The sequence below is a fragment of the Mchenga conophoros genome, linkage group LG5 (genome assembly GCF_057382185.1).
Source record: "Mchenga conophoros isolate Kocher_MC1m ecotype Shallow Benthic linkage group LG5, M_conophoros_male_GT1.1, whole genome shotgun sequence".
In the NCBI taxonomy this organism is placed as follows: domain Eukaryota; kingdom Metazoa; phylum Chordata; class Actinopteri; order Cichliformes; family Cichlidae; genus Mchenga; species Mchenga conophoros.
Window position 1 is genome coordinate 24303265 of NC_140530.1, and position 25981 is coordinate 24329245.

Below are 25981 nucleotides of genomic sequence, written 5' to 3' on the forward strand. Positions count from 1 at the left end.
TCTAATAAATGACAAATTAAAAAGGCATGAACATTTTTTTTGTATCGAAAAAATATCGAACCGTGACACCAAAGTATCGAACCGAACCGAACCGTGAATTTTGTGTATCGTTGCACCCCTAGATAGAATAGGAAAGCTGGTAATCTGTGCTTGAAGAATATGTGCTGATTAAGACACTCCTGATCAACTGATTTGTTAGTCTTATGCCAGTACAGTTAAAATCTAAACCTGTGTTTTGACCGCAGTTTCCCTCGTCTCCTCAGCTCTCCCATCCCTTTAGCACCTCCTCCCCTGTTACCTCCCTTCATTTTTCTATCAACTGCTGTGCTGCTCACAGCTTTGATCAGACTTCTGGTTGCTGTGGTGACCCAGCAGTTTGGTAATTTCAGCTCCTTGATTGCAGACCGTTGTAATTTGTTTAAGTGGTGCGCTCTGAGGTGGAAATGTCCTTTTCACCTTTTTTTCCCCTTTTCCCGCTCAGACTCTTTTCTCATCTCTCTGAGGTATTTCCCCCCCCACGTTTCATAACTAATGTGTTGCTGTTACCTTAAGAAACACCTTTTCACAAAAACACGAGCAGGGGGGACATCACAAAGTGTAAGGTGACTCAGAATGGAAGAAGCATTAAAGTGCAGAAACATTAAGAAAAAAAAAAGATGACAGAGAAAGAAAAGTTCAGAGATGTCAATAAGCCTTCTGTCAGGAGGAGTTTGCTCAACTGTGATGCGGCATGCAGGCCAGGAGGGAGGGCTGAGAAAGTGGCCCCCATGTCTAAATCCCACTGATCGATCCCTCTGCCTCTAAGGAGATGGGAATCAATAGTCAGAGAAATCCACCGAGTTATGCTGCAGAACTTGATTTTCCCATTTGAACACATGGCTAACGCCCATGAAATGTTATTTTAAAGGGTAAACCTGCTGCCTGTTGGCTCTTCTGGTCAGAGCTCGATAGTAAAAAACGAAGTCACAATGGACTGATAAGCACTTGAGATACAGCTTTCTGTATTCAAGTATTCTCACTTTTTGAGATGTTGACATTTAGTCTTAAAGACTAAATGAATAGATCATATACTGATAGATAACTATTCTACAGCAACCCTGGGGACTTGAAAAAAATACATTTCTTTTGTTATAGAGCTGACAGTGTAGAGATGACTAGAAATTAGAGGAGAGAGAGATAATATTGATCACCTACTGTACATCCAGTTAGAGTTAGGCACTGTGTATTTACCTGCAAGTCCAACAAGTGGTAATTGCTGATATATTAACATAAGTGTGATGGGTACCTTTCTTTTTCTACTGCACTTAATATTGATCATATATTCATCCATTCCCTTCAATCCTAGTTACAGTTCAGTGTCAAATCCCTATTCCTCTATAACAATTTTTACATCTGCTAAATCCTAAAGTGATAGAAAAATATCAGAAACTTTATTTATTAATGTAAGTTTCAGCTTTTCTACAATGTAACATTTAAGGTTGTCATAATACTAGAATTTCAAACTCAATATCAATAGCCAGGAAAATACTCAATACCATTTCTGATACCACAGAGGGAAAATAACCTTTTAACCTTAAATAAGAGGTATAGTTTTTGTAAACAAAGATTAGTACAATATTGTCCATGCACATGTAATCAGCTGCAGCTCTATTTATTTCCTGTAATTCTGTAATTAAGGTAAGTTGCTGTTGTTTCATTCTAGCTACTGATATCTACCTTTCTCAGCTTCAGCCTAGAAGCATAATATATTTTAGAGGCACATAATTGCATAATCCTGTTAAATTAACATGTCTATTACCACTGCAGTTCAAAACTGATAACATCTGCTGCTTAACTCCCACATCAAATTTATTGTTTTATTATTAGTCATAGTGTCATGGGGGTTTGGCAAAAAAGAAGCCAAATGCAGGACTCACAGACAAAGCAAGGTAACCTTTATTTGGTTTAAAGCTGATAAGCAATACCTTTACGATCATTTAACAGGTGGCTAACATGAGTAGCTGCCAATAATTAAACAGCTAACATTAACATTAACGTGTGCCCTGGCCAAGTCAGTATTTATGACAGTTGTTTGATACTTGACTGTTGTTGAAACAACTTTACTGATATCATGAAATTCTTCATAAAGACCGGGCTGTCATTCTTTAAGGTGCTTCACTGAGTTTGCTGTGCTGCTGTCCATGTGTTCAGCTGCTAGTGAGAGGCGGGGCTAGCTGAAGTTGTATGTTAGCTGGAGGAGGCCAAGGCCGCACTGTTGCAAATAAATATGTAATCAGATAGTAATTTAATATCAATTAGCCTCCAAGTATGAGTATAGTTATCTCTAGTTATCTAGTTATAGGTATCTCTAGGTTTTGTCCAAAATTTTGTACACAAGAAGCACTCTTGCCTTGATCTCTGGTGATACCCATTTATTAACTGCAGAGGTACAGCCCCATATTGTCTCATTTTGCCTCCATTAGATAGGATGTTTGCAAGAAACCTGCTCATTTTCTCTCTGTGTTTGAGGCCACCACAGCTTTCCAGGAAAGTGATGCCTCTCATCAGCTAGGCTGTCATTTTGTGAGCGGTGAGAGCTTGGTTATGCTGCAGCTGAGGAAAGATTCCTGCTTGGGTTTTAGCACTCGCTTGATGAATTCTGTCCCTGCTGTCCTTGGTTCCTATCTGCAGATATCTTAAAGCAGGGTTCCCTTTGTCATTTCAATGTTCAAATCATTGTGAGGTACAGCAAGGCATGTGATGGAAATGATTATGGGGTCGAAAATAACAGGTTTCCTTTGGCTGGCGCTGATTGTTGATTGGGCACTCTCAGTCAGGCTGTAAAGAGGGGGTGGTGACTTTTAGGGACTCTACGGACTAGCGGTGGTAAAATGGCTGAAAAACATCAGTGAAATGAAAAGCAGCATTCAGCCCTCTGAGAAAAATGCAACCTGGAAACATTTTGCTAAGATAAGCGTAGAACCAGTGTCATACCAAGCTGCAGTGTGATTGGCGGGGCGGTCCACACAGAGCGCTGGAGTGTATGTGATTGGTCACTTCAGCTATGGAAGCCGTACAATGTTAGACGCACGTAATTGCATTTGCTTTATCAAATCCCTTGGGAATCCAATGATAGCGTTAGTATTGTCACGCCCTGTTTATCTTATTTGTCTTTATTTGGTGTTACAGCACCTCTTTCCTTCTTTTCCTGTGATGATCAGATTGCAGGCTTGTTTGGAGGTGTGGGCATGCATGTGCCACATTGGATAGGCTTTTTATCTGGCACTGTGTCCATGCAGGGTGGTGATGCTATCAGCGTTAAAACCTGCTACTCAATGGAGCCCTGTCAGCCAACAATGGAGTGCAGCATTACCCAGAGTGCAGCAGGACAAAGCCTTCTTTCCTTATCACAGGATTGAAATATTCACAGACTGATTTAACTGCTTTTACCGAGGGAAAGTGTCAGGCTCTGAAAGAAAAAGACAGCACAGCAGAGATGTAAACGAAAGAGGAAAAGAGAGGGAGGAAGGATATAAGAGGAGAAAAAAAGTTGGCATCTTTGACCTGCAGGGTGTTTACAAAGAGAGACTTAAAGAAGGGAATTTACAGATTCATGGGCCAAATTGGGGGGACATATAACGTAATATAATGTATTCAAATAAACTATTTCGTTTTCATTTTAAAATAATCAAGACTCTTCTCTTTCTTCACTCGTTTCTTCTAATATCTCGCGGATTTTTGCCCATCATTGCCAGTCTTTGAAGTCAGCGTGCAGTTCGGAGGAGGCATGGGGTTGTGCGTGAAGAGGAGCAAGACATTGATGAGTTGTCCATGGAGAATGTCATTCACTTTGCTGAATTTGCACTGTGTATTGGAGCTTTAATCTGGGGGCACATTTGTTTATTGGCATACAAATGAACATCTGCATGGAGCTATGCTTGGACGCCATGGTCTCAGCAGCTCCCTAATCGCTTAAAAGCCTCGAGATACAGAGCATGCCAATGAGAGAGCAAGAGAGAGAGAGCGAGGCAGCCGCGCCCAAGGCCTCAATCATACACCCCTTTATCTGAGTTTCACTTCAGCTCAATAGCTCTCTCCTTCTCTTGTTTTCTTATTCTTCCGGGCCAGCGGTTTAATTTCCAGTTTGCCTGTTGACTCTTCTCATTGACTTGGAATTATAAAGAGCCATTTTTCTAACCTTCACTGGTTAAAAAAAAAAAGGACCTGACACATCAAACAGCAGTCTGCCTTGAAGAGCTGAAGTTAAAAGGCATTAGCAATACTTTGCCTTAAACCCACAGAAAAATACATAAATGAAAACATGTTTGCACCTCTTATTTTTAGACTTTAGATGTAGTTTGCTTCTGTTAATGAGAGTTAGGGTTTTCTGTGCATGTGTGTGTTTGGAAAAATGTGTGTCTGCCTGTCTGTATTCATTCTGACTGGAGAGTTGGCACACATACAGAGACAGAACAGGAACTACTCAAGCTGATGACCACTCGTTATGTTACTGTAAGTACAACGAAGGCTTCAAGCCACAGCACTAATAGCTCCCACGCTGATAACTCTACAGCTGCACCCCACAGCAAGCGCACTAGGACTGGCAATGCCCCACACCAACCACCCCTCCCCCAGAAATGCAGTCTGCTATAGGTGGAAGTCCTGCACTGTAAAATGTTCCATGCATTTTAATTACAAACGTCCACATACTGTGCTTTTTATGAGCATACAGTGAGAAGGAAAAAAAAAACACTGCCAGCAGCGAGAACAGCTCCCCTAAAGAACAAAGTTTCATATTTTATTCACAGGCAACCTCTGCAGTTCAAGATCAAAGTGGTAAAAGGCCCCTCAGATTTCTGACAATTTTTTTAAAATGTCTATGATTAATATAGTACTAAATATATACTAAAGAAAACGAGCTGAACAAATTAGTTTCTGATGGCGTATTACGATTTAATTTGGATGTCTCTCCTTTTAGTATGAATGCCCTTGTGTATGTATTTCCTCTGTCTCCATAAGAAATTGGATGTCAGTCATTTCTTGCTTAACATACGGAAATTGTATTATGTGTGTGTGGTGTGCGCACAGGAGTTGACGTGTGCCAAACACGAAGGGTAGCGTCTCTTACTGCAAAGAATCACCTTCTAATATTGTCCAGTTTTATCAAGTTCAAACGTCTGGAGAGTGAAGTCAGGATAAAGTCTGAACATGTGACATTTCACACATGTGACGTTTTAGATGAGATGTGCTGCCTGGGTAGAGCGTGCAGGAGGTGGGAGACATGATGCTCGCACACTTGCTGTGAATTCTCCAGACAATTACCTGCTATATTCTCATATAGGTGCAATCAGACTGTATTAGCGAGCGTCCAATCTGACTTAGTCAGAGATTTGTATTCTCACTCATCACCCAGCCGGATAATGGACTGCAGTTCATGTGCTAAACTGGTATCTAGCTAAAGATAGGAGTGGAAATCAGAGCCAAGGAGATATGAAGGGGGTGAAAATGTAAAGCATCTTAACTGGTTTCCAGCAAAACTTCACAGATTAGTTCTCTGGAGTCGGATCACATTGTATCAGCTTTCCTTTTTTATTCTACTTCAATTTTCACACTAACTGAGCTGTGTGCGCATGTGTGCATGTGTTTGTGTGGTAGTGTGTACCTTATGGGCTGATGTGCGTGGGTTAATGAAGAGCAGTAAATGAAAAACTTTATTGTGTTTGATATAATGTCAGCTTCCATTAGGGAAACTGGTGCTTGGAATGATTGCAAGACTATCGGGGCCAAGAGAGAGGTTCACAGTGTGTGCGTGTCTGTGTGTGTGTTTGTGTTACTCCATGCTTGTGTGCACACCCCAGGGCACAGCAGAAGCACAAAGTGTGTTCTGTAATTATAAATTCATTAGCAGGTGTCCAGAGGAGATATGAATATGACTGTAATCTGTCCCCACCGATGATGGAGCGCTTGTCTCGCATTCAAATGTCAACCTGTCGCAGCCAGCATGCTGAGAGAGCTCACAGATTCAAATTCAGAAGATTGAGCCCCAGCGACCGTGCTCAGTCATAACATGTACCCCTACATTTAGCATCCTTTTATAGGTGCCAGCCATTTTTCAGTCAGAATTGTTATGACGCACTTTAGAAGATGAATTATCTGCCAAGCTCTTCTTCACATATCATGAAATTTTGGGCTCTGACCTTCACCTGAAAGTGGATATTGAAGTTTAAATGTGTAACTACAAGCAATAGCCGAATTTGAAATAGCATGCATCACCTGTGAGAAGAAAACACAATGAAGAAGAACAACCTTTCACAGAGACATTTAAAAAAACAAACAAAGCAAAGATAGGCAAGCATGTATCTGGTCAGACATAAAAACGAGCAGGCATAGGAGCCCTGGCGAGGAGACAAAGTCACATTGTGATCTAGAGCACAGGGGCGGTTTCTATAGCAACAGTAGGCATCTAACCTACGCGCTGCTGCTTTTGGTGAAATCAGAAATTGGCAAGAGGAGGCCGGTATTGAGGAAAGAGAGATTGGAAAAGATGAAGATAAGACGGGGCAGGGGGGAGGAGAAGGGGAGATGGGGCAAAGGGAGAAAAGAGGAAGCAGATCAAGATAACGGTGAGCGGAGGAGGGCGGTAGGAGATGAGCAGGGGAAGATTGATGTAGGGGAGTGGCTGGAGATCATCAGCTGACCTCAGTGTTTGTCTCCTGAATTTGTTGGTCCACTCAGCATGATAGATTTAATTTACTGATAGCACTGTGTCAGTGGGAATTTCTCCTACTTTGTGTGTTTCTGTTTTGTGGGTATGTACATGCAAGCTATAGTTTGCATGTACACACCCAGTTTCTGTAGACATAAGATCATACATTTTTTCGTGCATGTGTAAGCCAGCCGTGTGCAGAGGGCAAGGAGATCAGTGAGGGATAATTGCTGGCTTGGTGTTGTATGAGATGTGTGTTTAACCCAGACCCTGAGCCCGTGGAGGCCTGTGACCAGCCACAGCAGATGGCCATGTTACCCTAGTGAATGCTCAAAGGGTCATGGTGGCCTCGGACCCGTCTTCTGTGCGTGCTTGTGAGTGGTTGGATGTGTGGTGGAGTAGGCAGGCTCTCATAGTCAGGAGTTTGATTTTTGGTGGTGTTTGTGATCATGAATCCGATTCCTGATGGGTAAATGTCTGTCCCCACTGGCTGCTGCCTCTACCACAAGAGGTCGAGCCTCGGCGCTGTCCAGGATGACTCACATCTCTGGGAACTTGGCCATGGGAGGCCAGACAGAACCTTCTTATGACTTTTAACTCCTTTACTTAGATCTTGTTTGCCAAAGTTGCCAAAGGCTCTTTGTCATGCAGCTTGGCTCGAGCTGAACTAAACAGTGAGTTTGGGCTTTTAGGCATTAGCAGTCGCTGCAACAATGTAAAAGAAAAAGGGTGTGCTTGGTTTTTAGGAATACAAAACAATGCTGCTGCAAAACAGGAATGCAGCAAAACAAACAGGATTATGATGTTTACCAGCAGCAGGATCATAACAGATGTGATACGAATATCATCAAAAAGACAGAAAATTAACTGTTAATTTTTTTTAAATGAGCCTCAGAAAAGCTACACTACTCCGTGGCAAAGACTATAGACACTTTTCTCCTTAAACACAATACTTCATTTGGAGTTTGATGACATTGGCAGAGGCTGCTGTTCAAAATAGCCCAGATGCATTTAACCAGGTTGAGGTCTAGTGACTGTATCGTTTTTATGAGTGTTAAATTAGTGACCCCTTGTGTCCTATATGGAAGTATGTGCAACTGTTATGTAGTCACATATTTAGTTTTTACATTTGAATTACCGTCTGACCTAATAAGGGCTACATAGCAAAACAGCAGTTCAAATGGTAATCGGGAAGTAGGCAACTACAGTTTGAGTAAAGATGCTGGACGGTGTTCCTTGGGTGTGAGGAACCAAGCTTTTATTTACAGGAAGCAGTTCTGAATAATGACTTGTAATGCAGCAGCAGTGAGAGTAAACTCTTTAGAAGCATGGGACCAGTCTAAGCAGGACTGGGCTCCGGATCAATCCAGCTGGCAGACACAACAATCCTGTTGCTTTGCCATAGTCCCTCTCTCGCTCTCACTTCATTTCTCTTCTCTCTCTGCAGAGGCATGGGCTATTTTTAGCCCTGGCAGCTCTTTCCCCACTGCACCCAACCACAACCACCCATCGCTCGTCCTCTCTCTCTCTCTCTCTCTCTCTCTCTCTCTCTCTCTCTCTCTCTCTCTCTCTCTCTCTCTCTCTCGCTTCACAATTCATCCCTTCATATCAGCCACGTGCACTTCCAACTTAACCCAGTGTACTCCCTGAAAGATCTGCTCTGATCCTCCACTCAGCTCCTTTCCTTACTTTGCTCACTCCTGATGTCTGAAAGAGCTGGGCGCCACAGGGAGTGCTGGTAAGTTGAGGAGATGTGTCGGGAAGGAAATCCTGTTCTTCCTCTCTCTTGTCCTCTCTAATTTCCCAAACAAGCTGAGCCCAGACTCACCCACCCCATGTGTGGTGTCAGCTTGAGTTTTGATCTTTTTTCCTTTTTTTTTGGTTTTGTTTTGTTTTGCTTTTTTCTTTCTTTGATGGATTGTTTGGTACTGAGCTGATGACTGACTAGCTGATTATCGCTGCAGGCGTGCCAAGACCTCGGCTGTTGTGTGTAGAAAGGCTTTTACATTGAAAGAGAATGACGGGATGATGAGCGCTGGCTGAAAGAGAGGACCTGTCCATATAGATACATGCGAGTGTATAGGTGTGTGTTTTTGTCTTGAGATCAATAAATGCACAGAGCACCTGAGAGATGCGAATAATTATGTACCAAACAGTAGGAGTAAGAAAGAGCCTAATAGAAACTGAGTAAATTAATCAGGCTGAGTACTCATTGTTTAAGACTTTGTACACCTGTATAGAAAACTCTATTTCTCTGTCAGCTATCCTCCTTCATCAGACCATGACCAGCTCTTACAGTGTGGGCGAGGCGGTCACTGGGCTGCCCTTGAGAGTGCATCCTCAGCCAGCCTTCTCATGATAATGAGGCAGGCCACACGGATCCTGGGCGATACACGCAGCCCCTGCCCGCCCTCACGCCTGCCTTTGTGAGAGATAAGCATGCCATTTCACTGAAAAAGCGCGGCAGGGAAGCTAACATCCTGGGAATAGTGCCAGGTAAAGGCTGAAAACTGAATTTGGGGCTTCAGCAGGTGACCACAAACTTTACTTGTTAATTAAGTAATGCAAATAAATTTTCATTCTTTTCCTTTTTCTGTTTCTTCCCTCCCACGAGAGCTGTTTGCCTAGACTGAAAACACAACCAGCAGAGGTTGATAAGACTCCCAGAGAGAGTAATGTTTTGAGTTTATTTTTGCTCGCACACGAACCACTTTACTCCATGTTACATCTGAGCTCATGCCACAGCGCCACACAAGGGGACAACAGTTTCCACAGCACCAGAAACTGTTCCTATAGCGTCTCAAACAAAGCGCAAACATGTGCCACGTACATTTGCATCTTATTAACAAAAGCATCGTCCAGATGCAGCACATCCTACAGCTATCTTCTCACCTTCTCATGACATTCCACATCACACTACTCCTCTGTGTTCTGTGATGCTGATTATATTCTCATGCTGAACAGTGTGATTGAATATAACCATGAGTCTCTTTATCTTACCACCGCAGGTCCGGGCTGATATAGGCACTGCTATATCTTCTCTCATCATCTTTCTTTTTACTTTTCTTTTCTGTACAGGAGAATGCCATTTCATACTACGATTCCAAAGCGGATTCAGACTATGTGAGTACAGTACGGACTGCTACCCCCTCCCACGCACACGTCTGCCTGCCTTAAACCCCAAATCCCACCCACTCAACTTCCTACCCCTGCCACCGTGTCCTGCAACCCTACCCCATCCTTTCCCTTCTTGGTGTTGATGCACCCCTCCCCGCCTTCCCCTTCCTCCGGTCATAGGCCCCTGGGCTGTCTGTGTGCGTTAGCGAGGTGACACTGCTATATGGTGAGCTGGTGTGACAGAGCAGGGCTAGGCTGACATGCATGTGACAGTGATTTTAGATGTCCTCCCTCCGGTCTAATTTCCAGAGTTTTCTCCTTCCTCTGGACCACGATGGTTGTCAGACCTCTGTGCTCATCGAGACACCTCAGACCTAAACACAGGTCACATCGCAGTTTCATACAGTGGGAACAATTTCTATCACTCGTGCCGTTCACACTGAAGAATATGAGTGGCATTCAAAGAAGCAGAAAAGCCCAGCAAATCATTGGTCTCACCAGGCCGCCACTCTGGTTGCAGCCTGCAGTTCCTCCTCAGGATGGGGTGCACTTGGAGCCCGTGCCCGCTGATTGATTAAGTTTCAAGGAGGAGTGCAAGAATCCTCTTTAGATCACCAAAGCACAAAAAAAGGATGGGAAGAGAGTGAGAAAGGGAGGCAGAGGAGCAATAAATCATGATGTGATTTTCTCTTTGTGCACGCCACTCCCTTGATTAATGACACAGCACTTTAGGGCCTGTCAGCGCATCTAATTGGAGAACATCGGTCATCATTAACATGGCACGCTGAGGCCAAACCAGCGACACACCTCTGACCCCCACATCACCAAGTCCACAACCACCACCACCCCCAAAAAAGACAGGATAAGTCAGGCAGAGGTCATTCCTCTCTAAAATCCCAACAGTAGTCCACCAGTACTCCCTTGTCTGAATCTTGATTCCTCCCTCGATGACTTTTTCTTTCAGTTAAGCTCCACTTCTTGAGTAAAAACCTTTTAATGATAGAGCAATGGGATGTTTGAAGACTGTTTTCAAGAATGGTAAGTAACTGGCAGGCTCTTTTCTCTCTTCTACACTGTACCCTGTTAACTTCTCCTGTTGTCAGTGTGCGCTTGATATAAATGTGGAATGCGATGATTCATTTTAAGTTAAAAACCGGTCATGTCCCAAAGCATGTCTGATGTTCATTCTAATGTGGAAGCTGAAGAATGTTTTATTTGCCTCTTTAGATATGTTCAGCTATCGAGCTTTTTAAATAGCGAGTTTGTTTGGATGTGAAATAACACTGTGACTTTTGGGTCCCGTGTGGCCGTGAGTTAAAACACTTGTATCTTTGCAAAAACAAACAAAAGCAGCTCCCTCTCACCTCCTAAAAGATTATAAGATACGCTTCGGCAGAGAGCAGACAAAGCATCCCGGGTGAAAATGCAAATATTATTTGGACTGCGTGATCCCGCTTTCAGCACAATACTTATATCTGCCTGGCTGAAAAATATTGTCAATCATGTCTCACTAGGTTGTAATTTACTTGGAGGACAAGCATCAGACACATAAAATATATTATTACAAGTGTGATTAGTGTAATTGTGACTCAAAATTGAAATGGTTTTTCACAGTTTTTCAGATGTGACGTGCAAATGCAAATAGCACTACTTGTTAAGCATGTTAAACATCTGTTTAGTGCTCATATTGTTGCTTTCTGTGAACCAGCCATTGTTTAAAAGGATTATCTTAGTCTTAGGTTATCATAGTCTTTTTTTCTTTCCCTCCACCTAAGCACTCTCTCGCGCAAGCACATACACAGGGTCACAAGCAGTATGTCTCAGGTTAGCCCTGGTTGGCTGAAGGTGAGATAGAAAGAAGCTTTAAAATGTCATCTCTGGCCTCTTCAATCTTTAATTAAACCTTGAGAACGGGTAGATAAAATTAACAAATTGGGTAATGAATGGGGCAAAACAGGTGGTGGATGGTTGAAGAAAATGAACCAATCAGTCTTTCCTGTGTGGATTTATTCAGCTCCTAATTAGACACTGCCTTGGTTAATTATGATTGGGCTCTTCTGAAGAAAGGGGAGGAAAAAAAAGAGGCTCCATGCCCGACATTGACAGAATTAGTGTCACACTGAGTGATAAACAAACTCACAGTTAGTGCCGCTGAAAAGCCAACATCCCTAACCCAATCAGGTTCACTGTTGTTTGATAGTCAAAGCTCAAAGCATTTCAGATTCACAGTGGAAACAATATGTTAAACTGACATGAATCCAGCAGACATCTATTTGCTATCAAACCCCTGTGTAACCAGTAATATTATAGTGTGATCATGCTTTTACAGTAACTAATTCTTATGTGTTTTCCTTCTTAGAAAATTACCTCCCTCTCTAGCTTAGCCTCAGTTTATTTTTCTTATGAAGTTGGAACATAAAAAGCCCCATTAAACCAGGACAAGAGGACAACATTATGTGTATTGTGTATTTGTTGTTGTTGCCTGATAGTGTAAGAATTGTGTTTGTAACTTTTAATGAACTGGGAGTGTTTAAAGAGAGAGACTTTGAAAAATCCTGGCACATGCCAATGTGGCTGACATAGGCGGTTGCCTGTGTCAGGGTTACAGTAACAACATATCAACAAAAACAGGTTTTTAATTACAGTAATGAACATAGTGCACCCCCTGAACTGTCAGTCACAGGTTGACAATATGAAGGAATAAACGGTGCCTGCTATCAAAACTGATACATGTAATCAATGCACAACAACATGCGCTCTATTCATGCTGCCAACTCAGTGATTTTTTTTTTCAGGGAAAAAATACAAAACAACTCTGAACATCAGGGTTTTTCCACATTTCAGCTGCAGCACTGGTTAATTGGTGTTACAAAGAGCATAAAAAAGCACACACAAGCTTGTCTATAAAGGAATTAATCCTGGTTGTGGTTTTTGCTTACTGCTGTTTGTAGGTGTCTTTCTTTTGACAGTATTAAAAACCTGAAGCTTCACAGGGTTACCTCAAGCAGCAGGATCCATATGAGCACTGTGAAAATGAGAGAACTGTTTGCATTTACAATATGAATTATTCCAAAAGTAGACAGAATAGAATAGGGCAAGACTCGAAGCTTTTACAGACAGGATGCGTTCAATCATAGTTCTTTTTACACCGCAGCAGAACTTTGCTATTTTATTACCAGTTTACTAAATTCAAAATATTTTTCACGTGAATTGTATTTTTATAAGTCTTTCCTCTTAAATTCAAACTCAAAATTTGTGGTAGACTTTATTCTACATTTGTTGTGTGCAACAGATCTTCAGTATAACTAAACAGAGGAGGTAAACTCTCTAATATTAAAGAAACAATGGGTATAGGTGACCTTGTAACAAAAAACATTACATTGTGCCATGAGTTTAAGTTGAATTAGTAATTTAGTTAGTGGAACTAATACTCATTATTAATTGATTTTCTAAAACATTGCCAGTTAGGTAAATTAGATTTAACTAGACACTTTTTTGAGAGGTCATTAGTTTTAATGTTTAACTATTTTAAAAACACAAATAAAGTAGTGGTCTATGGGTTAAATATCATATGTGCAAGCATACTGTATATTTCCCAATGTATATTTTTCCTGTGCTATAATATATTATTTATAGTAATGAAAACTTTCCCCTGAGCTGGGGAACAATACTCACAATACTCATCGTCTCTTCTGCTGTCTGTCAATGGGGCTTCAGCAAAGCTATCGCTCGGCTCATTTCGACAACAGTTTGTAATTGCATTTTAATAGTCAATTAAAGTGTGCCCATCAATCAAATTTTGCTCTGGACGTGGGGTTTTGATTTAATTTCTTCAAAAAACAACCTTTTTTTTTCATGTCAGGTCCAATTAACCCGTGCTGCTTTATCAAAGCGATGCGATGTGAAATGCTGCTCTTTGGCTATTCAAATGCACGAAGAATGATCTGAGATATGAGTTTTTTGTTTTGCAAGCATTAAGTGAATGAAATCAAATGAAGGATCACTAATAAAAAAGGAATTAGAGAAGCACGATGCCTGAGTTTGCTGAGGGTTACTTCTGTATCACAGGTTGGTGCATGAGTACACATAAATTTAATATTTCTTTTTACTTTGTAGCAAGGAGTCAACGACGTTGACTTGTCAGCTTTACCTGTTTTTTAGAAAGTGCATCTAACAGGGCTTTAGAGGGCACACACAGTAATATCAGATCAAGATGAGCTAATAAACAGAGTCAGGCGGCAGGCTTATATCTTGTTTTTTTCACAACCTAAAATCTCTTCATCCGGTGTTAACAGGCACAGATTGTACTACAGTGATAACTTATCAAGATAAAAAGCTCAAATGTCAGTTTAGCTCTTTTTTTAATATTCAGGCTCTCTTTGATATCTAGAGTTCCTAATGTAATATGTGTCAAGCTTTCTCATCTTTACTCTCGGCGCTGAACATGCTATAAGTAGAAAAATTAGATGCTAATTATTTATTTCTTTAAATGTTAAATGTTCATCGGTGAGAGAAGTGAAACAGCGCTGCTCTCGTTCGTCCTGGCGGTATACTAAACCGTGATTAAGTGGTGCTAGGTGCTAGTTATTGTTGGGGTTAATTTGTGCGACACCTCATGTGTCTGAGATTGTCATCAGGAGTACTAATGAGTACCTCCGTTTGGTGTCTGCGCTAATACCTGCTATTGTTCTCCTACGAGAACCGAAGCATCTAAACCATGAAGCAGACAATAGGTCCTGTAAAACCACAATAAGCGAGGTGACAAAATACGGTTCTACATTAGCGTGTTTCTCCATCTTTTTCCTGTCTGTTCTTATTTGTGTTCTCACTTAGATTTGTGTGTGTGTGTGTGTGTGTGTGTGTGTGTGTGTGTGTGTGTGTGTGTGTCTGCAGACCGAGGACGGGGAAGAGGAGAATCCACTGGAGACTTCATCGTCTTTGGAACTGGAGTTTGTGGACGATCCCAATTTTAAAAACAAGGTCAACTACTCTTCGAGTGCAGTCCAGATTCCTACAGACATATACAAAGGCTGTAAGTTACAACTTTTTTGCTGCTATTGTTTACATTGTTGGTATGTGTGTGAATGGCCAGTGTGAGATGGTGGCGAAACGGTGAAAAGGAAGGCAAATTCATAACACTGAATGCACCTTCGGATTTGCACAGCTGCCAGCAGCTTTCACATATGTGCTGGATGCACCAAAAGGCCTGTTTTTCGTAGGTAGCAGTGGGTCACGGATAGATGACAGTCTGTTTTAACTTGATCTCTCTTCTTTTTCTCAGCATGTTAACACAATCTCTCCCTCCTCCACTTTAACACACTAACATGATTTTTGATGACAGTCACTCCCTCACACCAGATCTGCACTATTATTTTTTTTTCCTTTTGTCATGAGTGGGCACAGTCCCCCCTGCTCATGGACCTTGCCCTCCCTGCTTGGCACTGTCCTGCCCTGTAGACATAACACTCTCCTTACTCTGTCGCTGCCAAATGGACAAAAGCGAACACGCGCACCTTCCGGGACTCTGATTTCTCTTGGCATGCTCCCTCTGTTATCCACCTCTAACCTTTTGGATATTCTATGCCTGTCTCTTTAAAGACTCAAAAACCACAGCATGTGCAGACAGACAGCCATTCTCACAGTGGCAGCTCCCCCCCCCCCCCCTTTTCTGTTATTGTCTAGCTCTTCACTGTCTTTGTTGAACAGGCAGTATATGGCACCTGTCTGTAACAATGCCCTCCAGCTGTGTCTCCAGACAAATCTTGTCAGAATTAGACACTCTTGGTTCAGGAGGAGATGTCAAAGGCCACAGCTAACTCACAATAGAGCAATCAGGCCTGCACATTGTTCCCGGAGCCATTTTGTTGCAGCTCTGGTTCCCCTGACTGAAGATATGAGTCAGAGAATAAAGCCCTCTTGATTGAGGCTGGTGGAGACTACAGGAGTAGAGTGGTACTGTGCACAGAGTTAGTTTTTGCTCCGCTGTTCTGTGGAAAATGTTTACTATTAATGTTGTTTAGTTAGCTCCCATAGTGCGGTCTGCTGTGCAGAGATTACCAACTGCAGACTTTGTGCCAACTCCATTATGAACATGTGTGCTGTGTTTTAGCTGCGGATAAATACACAATTGAAAAACACGTTGTTAAACAAATGTGCATTAATTGTTTAAAAATGTCCTGGAATCAGTCTTTAGATACTAAAGGTAGAGCTTCCTTTAGCTAATGTTAAAAAGTAAATTCAATCTGCTTGATCTATAAAATCCTTGCAGCTCTTAGAGCAGGAGTGTCCATCTAATATTACATCATGGGCCACACCTTGTGAAGCCAAGTGTGTCATATTTGACACATGACACATTTTTTCCCCAAAAAAGCCAAAAGAAATTACACAAGCAATAAATTGCAAAATTGCTATATCATATCTTTTATTGATGTAAGTTAGAACTCATATATTTGAATTACCATCATTATTTTAATTTCATCAGAAAAGAAGTTTTCATGGTTCAAGCTTGAAAGTGTTAAGCGGACCAGACAGGACAGTGAAACTCTCCTTTCTTATAGTGTAAAGACTTTTAAATAAACATTTAATCTCTCAAATATCTTCATATAAAAAGTGCAATTTTGTATGTCTCAGTTTTTCGACATGACAAATGTGTAAAATTACTGAAAAAGTTCTGGCAGCTCATTGCCCAGTTTGGTTCATTCACAGAAGATAGTGAAAAACAGAAACCTTTCTGTCATTTAATTGTTTATCTATTGCTTAACTGCGTTGGTGTACTATGAATGACAATAGGTGAGGTCTTTATCAACAGTAAAAGCTGTAAAACTTATCAAAATACCGTTAACAGTTTAAATTTTTGTCATGTTCCTGGGTCTGTTGACTCAGCGTTTTAAGTTTTAGTTTATTTGGATGTTGATGTTTAAGTTCTTTAGGTTAGCTAAGTTCAGTTGTTTATTAGATTCCTTTTGTGTTTTTCTACCCCTGTGTTTAAGTTTCCCCGAGCCCTTTATGTGTTTCATGCTGCGTGTCTTATCTTGTCAAGTTCGTATTGCCATGTCTGCGTCTCATATTTCCTGTTTTATTTTGAAGGTATGTGTCCTATGTCAGTGTAGTCAGATTTGCTTCCTTTGTCTCGTTATGTCAGATTACTGTCAGCTGTTTCCCCGTGTGTTTCCACTTCCCCTAATCACCCTTGTTTAGGCTACGTCCACACGTAAACGGGTATTTTTGAAAACGGAGATTTTCTGTTTTCGTTTTTGTTTTTGTTTTTTTAAATCCCGTCCACACGTAAAGGCAAAAACGCTGCTAGGAACATGCCAAAGCAACGGGTGGCGATATATACCTAACCGTGTAGAAATGTTGGCCAATCAGAAGTCTAGAAGCCTCAGTGGGAAACAGTAAACAAAGATGGCGCATAGAAGCAGAACTGAGTCCTATGTGTGGAGGGACAGTAACTGTGTGTGTATATGTAAGCATGTAAACACTGCAGAGAGTAAAATTAACAGTAACAGTATTTTGTCTAAGTCCGCCATTGTAGAAATCCATTTCACCGAAACAATAACGTGGCGCACAGCGTTGCGCTGCATTTTCTCCGTTTTCTTCGTCCACACGAAAATGCAAAACCTGAGTTTTTGAAAATGTCCACCCTGGCAGGAGTTTTTAAAAATCTCAGTTTTCAGTGACCGAAAATGCCGTTTACGTGTGGACGAAAGGATAAAAACGCATAGAAAAATCTACCCGGGTACCTGTGGACGTAGCCTTAGTCTGTGTGTTTCTGTTCATTTATTGTCAGGTTGTGTTGTCCTTTGTGCCACGTTTCCATGTTCCATGTATCTTTGTATCCATGTCAAGTTTCATTTCTTGTTTTTTTTAATGTTTAGTTTCTCCAGTTTAAGTTATCGTTTAGCTTCATCTCTGCCTTTTGTTTTGTAATCTTTTACCAGCCTTAATAAACGGCTCACTTTCTGTTAACATTCAAGTTTTGTTCCACGTTCCTTGGTGTCCGCATTTTGGGTCCTCTTCGTCACTCCACACAGTCTGCCTCTCCCAGACTTTGACATCTATGCCTTCCTTCACTTTTTCCAAAGCCTTTGCTGGGCTCATTCTGGCCCCCCGCCTTATGTTTGATACCCTGGTTTTGCATATCGCTTCAGACGAAGCTGTGGAAAGTCAGATCAACCAGCTTCTGACAATTTAAAGACACAGCTTTATTGATTTTGACACCGTTGTCTTAAATAAGAAAACGAAAACAGAAAAAAGTGCTAATTTATGTTAATTAGTACATTGTTTGACCCTTCTGTGCTGCTGGCAAACTGGTGTACTTAATCACAATAAGAAAGTTAAAAATAAATAGTTTATGTGGAAAAAAATGGGCAATTTTACCCTGTTGCCAGGTGATTGCTAGGTATGTATAAATCAAAGCTGAGTTAGTGTTAGCGCTGTGAAATTAAAACGATAAGATGTTTTCATAAAGTGTTGTAGCTGCATAAAGGCTAAAAATGTGTCATTGCCAGGCAATTTATTGGCGTATAAAAATATAATATATATGCTGAGTACAGATGAAGTCCTGACAAAAAGTTTTTACTTTTTGAAACGAGGATCGATCTTAAGGTAAAGTGTGTCACACGTGAGCACAGTTCAACACTGTATGTGTGTTGGTGTAGTCTCCTTTTAATGTGTGTGTAAACTATCCACATGTATATGTATGAGTAGATAACTACTGAGCTGGTGGAATATTTTAACTAACACTTAAAGGAATTTACATCAAGTTTTTATGACGGCTCTACAGACACAGTCAGAGTGGATTGTTATCTATATGTCATGCTCTGCTGTGGTCCTACCAGTGGGAGCCTGCAAGGTGCCTTGGATGTCTGAGGAAACTAATGTGGGCGGTTTGTTGTCCTCTGGGTCTGAAGTGCAGAAACATTGTATGTGGGTAGATTCAGTACTTATTTCTCAGGGGAGGCCAGAGGAAAAAGAAAACACTAGGAAGAACAGTGTACAGTCCAAAGAACAGCATAATGTTCAACAGTTGATCGAAGATAGTGTGCTATTTATTAGCATGCATGCCCTGTGTAGTTGAAGTAGCTTGCTTTGATTTGCACACATTGTTAATGCACTGAATAAATTGACTATTTTACAGAAAATGGCAGTTTGTATTCTCTATTGCATCCAAATGGGTGTCCTTAGAGATGGACTTTGAGAGAGGTGTAGATAGAAGAACAGATAGAAGGAAAAGAGGTGAGAGGAGAAGAAACACTTTAATAATAGAAACCATTTAGTGAGGGGAAAAAAAAGAATTTTCTTTCCTTTTTTTTTATTGTGATCCTTTCAGCAAGTAAATGAGGCGAGGTATGCGTCTTGGTTTGATTTGTCTGCTAGGCCCCATGTCCGTTTATTGAGATTGAGAGTGTTCCCTGAGCGCAGTAATGAACCATTTTATGATTCATTATCCCGCTGCTGATTCCTGCTGCCAAGTCTGCAAACTTTCTAATTAGCTTAGGTCAAACATTCATACAGTTTTCTTCTAATTATCATTGCCTATTACAAAATGGACATCACAACACAACCACTGAGGAATAAACTGAGGTGGCTGGTGTTGCCCATGGAGGAAGAGGTTGCAGAAGTAGTGGGGTGCTGCAGGGAAGAAGGGCTCTCATAATCTCACATAACAAATAAGCACAAATATTGATTAAAAAATAAGTATAAAAGCAGTGAGAGGAATATATGCAGGGGTTAAAGAGGCCCATAATGATCCAGAACGGCTTTTGACACCTTCACATAACAAGCAATTAAATCTGGTAGGCAGGTTCCTGCATATCACTGGTGAATGAATGAATTTTGCGTGTGCTGCAGCCCAACGTTGCTTTCAGAGATACCTGCTCAGTAATAAGAAAATAATGAAATGATTGCATTTTTTTCTCATCCCTGTGATGTGTTCATGGTGCAGATGTAAAGTTGCGGTCGCTGTACTTAAGCGTCTAGCTAGCTAATGAAAAGGCACAAACATAAACAGAGTGCATTTTTCTAAGTGGCAGCTAATTTCAAATGCAACTATTCACGCAGCTCAACTAACATCAGCAAACATGCAAACTGTTTCTGTACTGTCGGTCACAAAGATGTGCTGGTGTTTGTTCTGTGTAGGGGTTAGAAAATCAGCAACAGAGCTCGTGACACATCTGCTTATATGTTGAAAGCACTTGGCTAAATATACAAAGAGCAGTAAATAAAAGTTGATCACAGACTCACAAAAACAAGTTATTATGTGACTTATTCCTTACTAATTCTTTTCCCATGCTGCATTGCTCCCCCCCCCCCCCCCTTTACATATTTATAAATAGATAGATAGACATTTGTGTTCAGTGTTGCATGTTGAAATTTGAAATTATAGGATGTTATAAATGAGACTTTTTTTTAAAATTGTGTGCAAATGTGTGTGTATTGTACACATAATTTGGGAATACATTAGTGCTAGTTGGAGAATAAGCAGCCACTGTTCCCAGCAGGGAATAAAGGAAACCACCACTGAATGTGGGAAGGCCTTTCATGAAATTTGAAGTTTAAATCCGCCGCATGCTGCTTCTTTTCCAGCAGCCTAACGTCATCTTGTCAGTTTGCTATTGTAGTCAGGCACAGTCACAAACTTGGTTATTAGAAATGAATGGCTACAACTGGCTGATTGTGTGTGCAGATGAAAGAGCAGAGCTTAAATGTTCTGCATGGTACGATTAACCCTCCCACCCCATCCTCCACACGCGCGCACACACACACACACACACACACACACACACACACACACACACACACACACACACCATAGCCATTGTTACCACCCCTTTCTATACTTGGTTGTCTGTCTTCCACCCACTGCTTCATTCAAAATTGCAAATTTTGCTTTGCACTCAACCGATATTTTTTCAAAGTACGCCATACTTTTTAAGGCGAATTTTCTACCATTTATGCAGCCACTGGCTGCATTGCAACCTTCTGGGTGTACCCAACCTGAGCTAACAAATTGCTTTTATCAACAACAAAGGCGAGAACAAAAACCTGGTTATAATGAAGGTTTCTTCCTGTTAAAATAGAGTTCTTTCTCCCCAGTGTCAACGAGTGCTTGCTCATAGGGGATTATCAGATTTTCCCTATAAGATAAACATGTCAGGTGTGTTGTACAATGGTTTTTCTCATCTGTTAACAGTGTCAGTATAACAGCGAAATAACCATACCTGCTTTTATTCCATCAAATTTTTTATCTTTTCTCAAAAGAAGCAGATTTCCCTAATATTTGTTATTTTTATTCTGCAAATTCTGCTTGGATCAGCTGGCTGCTATATTTGTGGCATTTCAAAACATGTTGCCAACATTGCTGAGTGCCCTCTGGTGGACAATCTATGCAATGTCAACACTGATAACAGGGTTGAAGGGTGTTTTTTTTCCCCCCATTTCTCCTTTATTTAATTTAACTTTGCTTTATGTTAGGATGACACTTTTCATTTATCAGCATTTATAAATGCTTTTACAAAAAGATCAGTAAATGGCTAACATCTGCAATAAAATCAGCCCACTGATTAATCGATCCACTTCTACTTGAGATCTGAGCACGCTGTTGTTAGCGTCAAAAATAAGCGAAAGACCCACCTGTGCAAGCTTGATTTTGCTTAGTTTGGTCTCTTTTAGTTGTTGTAGCTACACATTTTTATCTATTTTATAGTATGCTGTGAGGCTCTCTATGATTTTTCTTCTTGAAACAAGCTATATAAATACATTTGACTTAATTACCTCACAGTCTAAAGCACCTTTTAAATGACTGCAGTTTTTAACTTGCACTGTATAAGTAAAATTGAAATGAACTGAATATTTATTTGCACACTAATACATTTCTGTACTTCTCAGACTCTGAAGTAAAATGCCTTTCTTAGACATCAACAGAAATTATCCTTTGGAGAATATTCAGGAATAGTATAAACTATAAACAATGCGCAATTGACAACATTTCCTTAGGTATACAATTTAACAGGAGGAATTACAGTTTTTTGCCTAAACTAGCTTCTTCTGCTCCTCACTGTTTAAAAGTTACAATACACTAGTCTGTGGTTAGATCCGCTCTGGAAAGTGGTGATCCTGTTCACCTCTGCAAACGACAAATTTCACAGAATGTGTATAATTTGCAAACTTTAATGTGCATCAAATATATAGAAGTGAGCATCAATGCAAAAGAAATATTTGTAAACATCTGTCAGTCAAACTGCTGCTGATGTTGAAAATGAACATGGAGAGGTGTATATGAAAGGGTCATAGCTGAGTTCTGGCTCAGTTTTCTTCAGAAAGGAAGAGGAAATAATAACGACCCCCGTTTAATTTTGTCTTTGCGTCAGATAAGTTTAAATAAAAAGCTACATTTGTCATCTTAAAGCAAAAAACTATCACGCTTGCGATTTGCCTCAGTTAAATGTAAAATGTCATCGCTGTCAGTGAGAAGTTATGTGTGTGTGTGTTTGTGCACATGCAGTACATGCGCTCTTTATTTGTTTCTCACGCCCCAGGTTCCTTCCAGTAGAGGAAGCTTCGCTGTCAACTTGCTCACACCACACTGGAGATCAACTCAGCCCCTCTCAACATCAAACCAGATTTAAATGTGTGGAAAAGAGCAAAAGTGATTTGTGGGGAAAAAGGGAGAAAGTGGGGAAAAAAGAGGAAGGGATTTAAAGTTAAAGCAAAAAAAGAAGAAAGGCGTATAAACACTGCGGGCTCTATTTTGTTCCCAAATTTACAGGCTCCATCTCTCGCTCTCTCTCCGCCGACCCCTCCCCGATCTCACCCATCCAAACCCTATAGTGTGTGCCCATTGAAGGGGCACTATCATTTACCTGCACACTAATTAGAACAGTCAGCACAGCAAACTCCACTTCACTCACCACCAGGCTCACAAATTACATTTCATGTGTTTGTTATTTACTGCTCTTCTTTAATTAGAAAAAGTATTTGGAGGAGCATTCTTGAGGTACGGTGAAATGTTTTCCTCTCCCCCCTGTTTTATTCTCCATACTGAATAGTCGTCCCTCCTCAGAGAAATTCTCTTTTGTTTCACTATCTATAGGCACTTTCAGACCAATCTGTTTATCATGTCTGCATTGCATGGGCCGGGGTCCATTGTGGTTCTTGAAACTGTTTTTAGATTCTTTTTTTATGGTCCTAACATAAAATAGGTACATTTCCAGCATAGGAGTAAATTTAAGCGATGCAGGTGTACTGTGATTGGTCCATTGGGGTATATTTACCGCTCAAAATTCATGAATGCAGCAGCAAGAATAACTGTTTTAAAAAGTGTTAACCATATTAAATGACTTCACACAGCACCTCTTAATGTTAGCCTTAAGATAAGAGCAAAAAATGAGCTGACAGTGGAGTCAGGCTTTATTGAGATACGACAGAGGACTCATCACAGTAAAACAAAAATCTTAGCTGTCAGTTTCCCTGAATTGCTGCTAGGCATCCACTACACATTAAAGCAATGTAGAGAGAAAATGAAGAGGCTGCTTTACCGAAAGATTCAGTCACTGAATCTGGTTACTAAGTTCACTTTGTTTTACTTGAATTTTATAGTACCCCATATCTAGCAACCACTTCACCATACAAGTTTTTTTTTTTTAAATTGATGAAAATATTGTATTTACGCTGGTTTTATTTAGCTTTTTGGGTTTCTGCATGATTGTGTCTTTTGTAAAGCAAGCCTTCACCCACTGTGTTCCTTTCTTAGGGTCTGCCTTCGAAAAGAAAATAGTATTTGGAGCTACCATCTTCACTTTTGTTGTTGCAAGTACCTTCAATTTATCGTTTTACTAAGGTTATGCATGGGGATTGGAAAAAAATACTTTAGCTGATGATCTTGCGAGCTCAGTGGTAACGCTCTGTTTGCACCTCCAACTCGATGGCTTTTAATCTGCACAGAACTGTGAACAGAGTGTTGCATCGCTGTATCTGGAGATAAGTATGGAGGACGCTGCAGAAACAACAAGCAGCAGTCTGAGAGCACAAGCCTCCACCAAGGAAGCTCACCATCTGGGCAGTATTTACTTTTAAGTTGCCGTAACGATCAATGGCAGTAAGAATTATAGTTTTAATAGTTCTACATAGGATTATGATTAAAACTTTGGCCTTCAGATCATTCTATTGACCTTGTAGGAGAGGTCAAAGGTTAAATGTAATATGATATTTTAAATTTTTAATGCGGTACTTGTGGGGCGATTGTGGTTCAGGGGGTTTGGAAGTTCATCTTGTAACTGGAAGGTTGCCGGTTTGATCCCCAGCTCTGTCTGTCTTGGTTGTTGTGTCCTTGGGCAACACACTTCACCTACTGCTTACTGGTGATGGCCAGAGGGGCCGATGGCACGATATGGCAGCCTCGCTTCTGTCAGTCTGCCCCAGGGCAGCTGTGGCTACAACTGTAGCTGCCTCCACCAGTGTGTGAATGTGAGAGTGAATGAATAGTGGCATTGCAAAGCGCTTTGAGGATCTGAAAAAGCGCTATATAAATGCAATCCATTATTATTATTATTACTTTCTCTATATTGACTATGCACACCACATTTGAAAGAATCATAGCTTCTAAGTTATAAGGCTTTTCAAGGCTTTGTCAATTTTCAACTAATAAGCTATTAAGTCGACCCTGAAAACCTTGGTGGATATAAACCAAATCTTAACAGATTGTTAACAAAACGCCACTCTACGTGATAAAAAGAAGGGACAGGAAGAAAGCAGGAGAGAGGAAGTAAGAAAAAGGGGGCATATGGAGTAGCAATTTGGGTTGACAAGACGAAAAGCAGGAGAAGGCAGGCGGTGGATGCATCTGAGATTACCTTGAACTGTGCAGGAAGCTTTTTGTTTCTCACTTAATGTACATTTAGTATGCTTTTTTTATTACGTGCTCACTGTGAAGTCTTGAAATTATCCAGCAATATTGTTTCTCAGCATACACATTGCTAATGAATTTTGTAATTGAAACGCTTCAAAAATGTGAGCACGACAAATAACATTTTATTCATCTGAATTGTTTTGGTATGAAAACAAAAAAGCTCACAGGTGGATATCTGAAAGTCTAGAGAAAAAACAAACATACCATTCCAACCATTTTCATGGTTCGAACCCATTCTTACAGCTTCAGCTTTTACAATTTAGTGAAATACCTGAATACATAGTGCGTAAAAAAAACAAAACAAACATATTTATATTTTTCTTACATCTTAACCCACTAATATTTCCATGCATATCTCGGTGTTTTGCTTAATGAAAACAGTCTACAGAGAAGCATAACTACAAACTACAAAAAAAAAGAGGCATAAACAAAAGCAGGAACATGAGAAATAAATGGTTAACATTTAGAGAACAGAGGCAGACGAGCAGGCAGAGAACACATTCACCCTGAAACTATAATATAAAGTGGAAACGTCAGGGTAACAAGACACAGCTGAACTAGAAGATGAGACACAGGGCAGTAAAACTGATTGCAAGGTACAGTTAGAAGGTGAGTAACAAACTAAAGCAGGAAGTAACTGAGAGTAACTGAGTAATGCAGCAGCATGAGACCCACACTGAGCGTGGTATAGTACAAAGGTGGGCAAATCCAGGCCTGCAGGTTTTAAATGAGTCCTTCATCCATCACAGCTGATTTAAATGGCTAAATTACCTCCTCAACATGTCTTGCAGTTTTCCAGAAGCCTGGTAATGAACTAATCATTTGATTCAGGTATGCTGACCCAGGTTGAAACCTGCAGGACACTGGCCCTTGAGGCCTGGAGTTGACACCCCTCATATACAGTGGGGCAAAAAAGTATTTAGTCAGCCACCGATTGTGCAAGTTCCCCCCCTAAAATGATGACAGAGGTCAGTAATTTGCACCAGAGGTACACTTCAACTGTGAGAGACAGAATGTGGAAAAAAAATCCATGAATCCACATGGTAGGATTTGTAAAGAATTTATTCGTAAATCAGGGTGGAAAATAAGTATTTGGTCACCTCAAACAAGGAAAATCTCTGGCTCTCACAGACCTGTAACGTCTTCTGTAAGAAGCTTTTCTGTCCCCCACTCATTACCTGTATGAATGGCACCTGTTTGAACCCATCATCTGTATAAAAGACACCTGTCCACAGCCTCAAACAGTCAGACTCCAAACTCCGCCATGGCCA

General features: G+C 40.7%; 1 protein-coding gene across 3 annotated transcripts in view; it reads left to right on the forward strand.

The window, feature by feature from the left end:
* The window catches only part of cacna2d2a (calcium channel, voltage-dependent, alpha 2/delta subunit 2a), a 182154-nt gene that overhangs the window by 104533 nt on the left and 51640 nt on the right, over positions 1-25981 (forward strand). For 2 of the 3 annotated variants that reach the window (XM_085274425.1, XM_085274426.1), the window contains exons 5-6: positions 9764-9808; positions 14696-14834. In XM_085274425.1, coding sequence (XP_085130551.1) covers positions 9764-9808; positions 14696-14834 — 184 coding nt within the window. The remainder of the gene's footprint in view (positions 1-9763; positions 9809-14695; positions 14835-25981) is intronic. The other variant, XM_085274427.1, reaches the window with a different exon arrangement.